The 2,827-nt window shown below is 45.3% G+C and overlaps 1 protein-coding gene across 1 annotated transcript in view; it reads right to left on the minus strand.

The window, feature by feature from the left end:
* The window catches only part of LOC123157067 (probable LRR receptor-like serine/threonine-protein kinase At1g51820), a 9,590-nt gene extending 8,071 nt beyond the window's left edge, over nt 1–1,519 (minus strand). The window contains exon 1 of the mRNA XM_044575311.1: nt 1,483–1,519. Coding sequence (XP_044431246.1) covers nt 1,483–1,519 — 37 coding nt within the window. The remainder of the gene's footprint in view (nt 1–1,482) is intronic.
* Between the last annotated feature and the right edge of the window lie 1,308 nt (nt 1,520–2,827).

The following is a 2,827-nucleotide window of genomic DNA, read 5'->3' on the forward strand; positions in this document are numbered from 1 at the left end:
ACATATATTCTAAAATTCTTCTGAATGTTCAAAACATGTTCCCATTTCAAAAATTGTCCACAACTTAAAAAATGTTCTGATTTTTATAAAAGGTACATGTTTTTTTAAGAAATGTGTATGTGAATTTCAAGAAATGTTCCGTACAATTTTTTTCTTCTTTTTTTTTCCAAAAATGTATGGAATCTTCAAAAAACTGTTCGTAATTTTGAAAATTGTTCACGCTGCCCATTTTTTGTGAATTCTTAACATGAACTACCGAATGTTTTTTCTATGAAAGGTTCATGCTTTCAATAAATGTTTGTGAATTTCAAAAAATGTTCCGTTCAAAATTTTGTTCGTGTTTTTTTAAAATGTATGGATTTTTCAAAAAAGTGCTCCTAATTTGGAAAATTGTTCATATTCCCAAGTTTATTTGTCAGTTCATAGTTATCATTTTTTGAAAAGTTCAAATAAATAAATAAAAATGTTTCGACTCTGACGTTGCATTATATTCTTAAATATTCACGCTGACCATTGGTTAGCAGGATGCGTTTGTTTGAGTGGCTAGCAACATGTGGTCGGGTATTTGAGGTCGTGAGTTCGATTACTGCCATACTGGGCCTGCTCCGCATCCGGCACATCGAACTAGGTCGGCTTGTTCAGAATAAGGGACACCATAAATTATTGACGTGGTAGCTTCCATGTGCGAATAGAAGAGAACATGTTGGTTAATTATAATTGAAAGAAATTATGGGCACGTGCCAATAAAAGTGAATATACTATTTTGGCTCTAATTAAAGGGCGCCATGTTGAACTAGAGAATACATGCATGTGGGGGTCTTGATTCATTCTTATATTGAGATAGAGGGAGTTATTCACCCAAAACCACCACACTTGAGGCTGGGGTAACAACTTGATAGCACATCTGAGTCAGGGCACAAGAACCAGCAACTCTGCGCCTAACCAATAACGGGAGCACTGATTGTCCAGTTAGCTCGTGAAAACAGCAAAACCGATAGGTAGGCCCCACCTGTTGCGCTGACGTGGCGAGCCTACATGTACATTTTGCTGAGGTGGACATGGGTCCTGCCAGTCAATGACTCGGTTTTTCTATTTACTTCTTCCTCTATTTCTTCCTGACATTTCATCAAGTAAGTTGTGGGCGGGTGTGGCGATGTGCTGGAGCTTAAGTCCGGCGATGGTGGAGCTAAGTGGAGGAGCCAGCTGCTGAGGAATCCAATTCGGAAGCGGCAGCGGCTGCTGGGGAGTGATGGCGGCACGCGCTGGTGGAATTCCTACTCGATCTGGAATGGCACATGAGCTCTGCATCCACTCCTTGGAGCGCCGCCGCTCCGGGCTTCGGTCTTGAGGCCGTACGACGAGTAGTTGGTGCCACGCTCGTCGCCATCACACGAGTGCACTCTGAGCTTGCCTGATGCGCGTCTAGCGCCGCCGTCGCCTTGGCCTCACTGGTCATGCGCGTTCCGTGCAGTCTTCGCGTACAGCCGCCGCCGAGTACAGCAACGAGCAGCTCCCGCATCTCGGCCACGCGGCGCCGCGTAAGCTGCTGGCCTTCGCATCGATGTACTGCGCCGCCGCGCCGCTCACCGCACTGGCTGGTCGCTGGTCACCGCACACCTCTGCGTGGTGCTCTGGCCGCCGCGGCCATGTTGGCTCGTGAGCGCGTGCTTGATGCTAGCCGCCACAGTCAGCGGGGAGCTGGGCGGTGCTAACTCCGCTGACACGGGGCTTCATGGCGTACAACGACAACCCCCGGCAATGGAGCGGCACGCTCGCGGCCGAGCTCGGCGCGCGGCGGAGAGATGAGCTACGGGCATCTACGCCTACCCCACTGGCGCTCCATGGAGAGGCAGACGAGCTGCCGCCACTCACTCTCTCCACCGAGAGGAAAGTGATTCGTGCCAATAAGCTGTTCGATGAAATGCCTCGTTGAAAAAGGGATGTGGAGAAGATGACCATCTAGCCATTGACGTGTGGGGCCCACATCTCATTTGCCACATCAGTGGTCAAATTTTTAGTCTTCGCCACGTCAGCCCGACAGGTGGGGCCTACCTGTCGGTTTTGCTGTTTTCGTAAGCTAACTGCCGCATTATTGGTTATGCGCAAAGTTGGTGGTTTCTTGTGTCGTGGCTCAAATATGGTATCAAGTTGTTACCCTAGCCCCAAGTGCGATGGTTTTCAGTAAATAACTCAGTTAGAGGCATGCAATTTTATTAACCTGTTGCAACGCACGGGCAAGTGTGCTAGTAGTCTTAATTTAGTTATGAAGAACTAGTAGATGCGCGTATAAATTATTTTGATTGTGTTTTTTGAGGAAAGTGAGAGAGAGAGAGTTTATATTAAGGAACTTTGTGTGTTTGACCCGCATGAATTCCTATATTCCATGACTTCCTAGACAATTTTGTCAAGCTCCACCAATGATTTGGACCATGTATATTTAGGTTTTCGGTCAGCTCAGGTACCCGATGCCTTGAACTGAATACACTGAAGTTAATGCCTCTTTTGGTTTGGAGGAATTTCATAGGAATGCTATAGGATAGGATTCTTATAGAAGGTTTTTCTTTAGAGTCCTTGGTTAACAAATTCCTATTCCTGCATAGGATTGGTTTTTATCCTCCACATTTCAAAGGAAAATAAACATTAGTCTACGCTCAACAGAAAAATTCCTATGATGTGAACCAAATGACATCTCTTTTTTCATTCCTGTGGATAAGAATTAAGATACATGTCATCTCATTTTCTACAAGTTTTCTACTATTATGATATTCCTATCGTATGAACAAAACAAGGCCTAATTCGGTTTTCTAGACTTGAGACCCAAACTTCA

Source organism: Triticum aestivum, chromosome 1D (genome assembly GCF_018294505.1).
Source record: "Triticum aestivum cultivar Chinese Spring chromosome 1D, IWGSC CS RefSeq v2.1, whole genome shotgun sequence".
NCBI lineage: Eukaryota > Viridiplantae > Streptophyta > Magnoliopsida > Poales > Poaceae > Triticum > Triticum aestivum.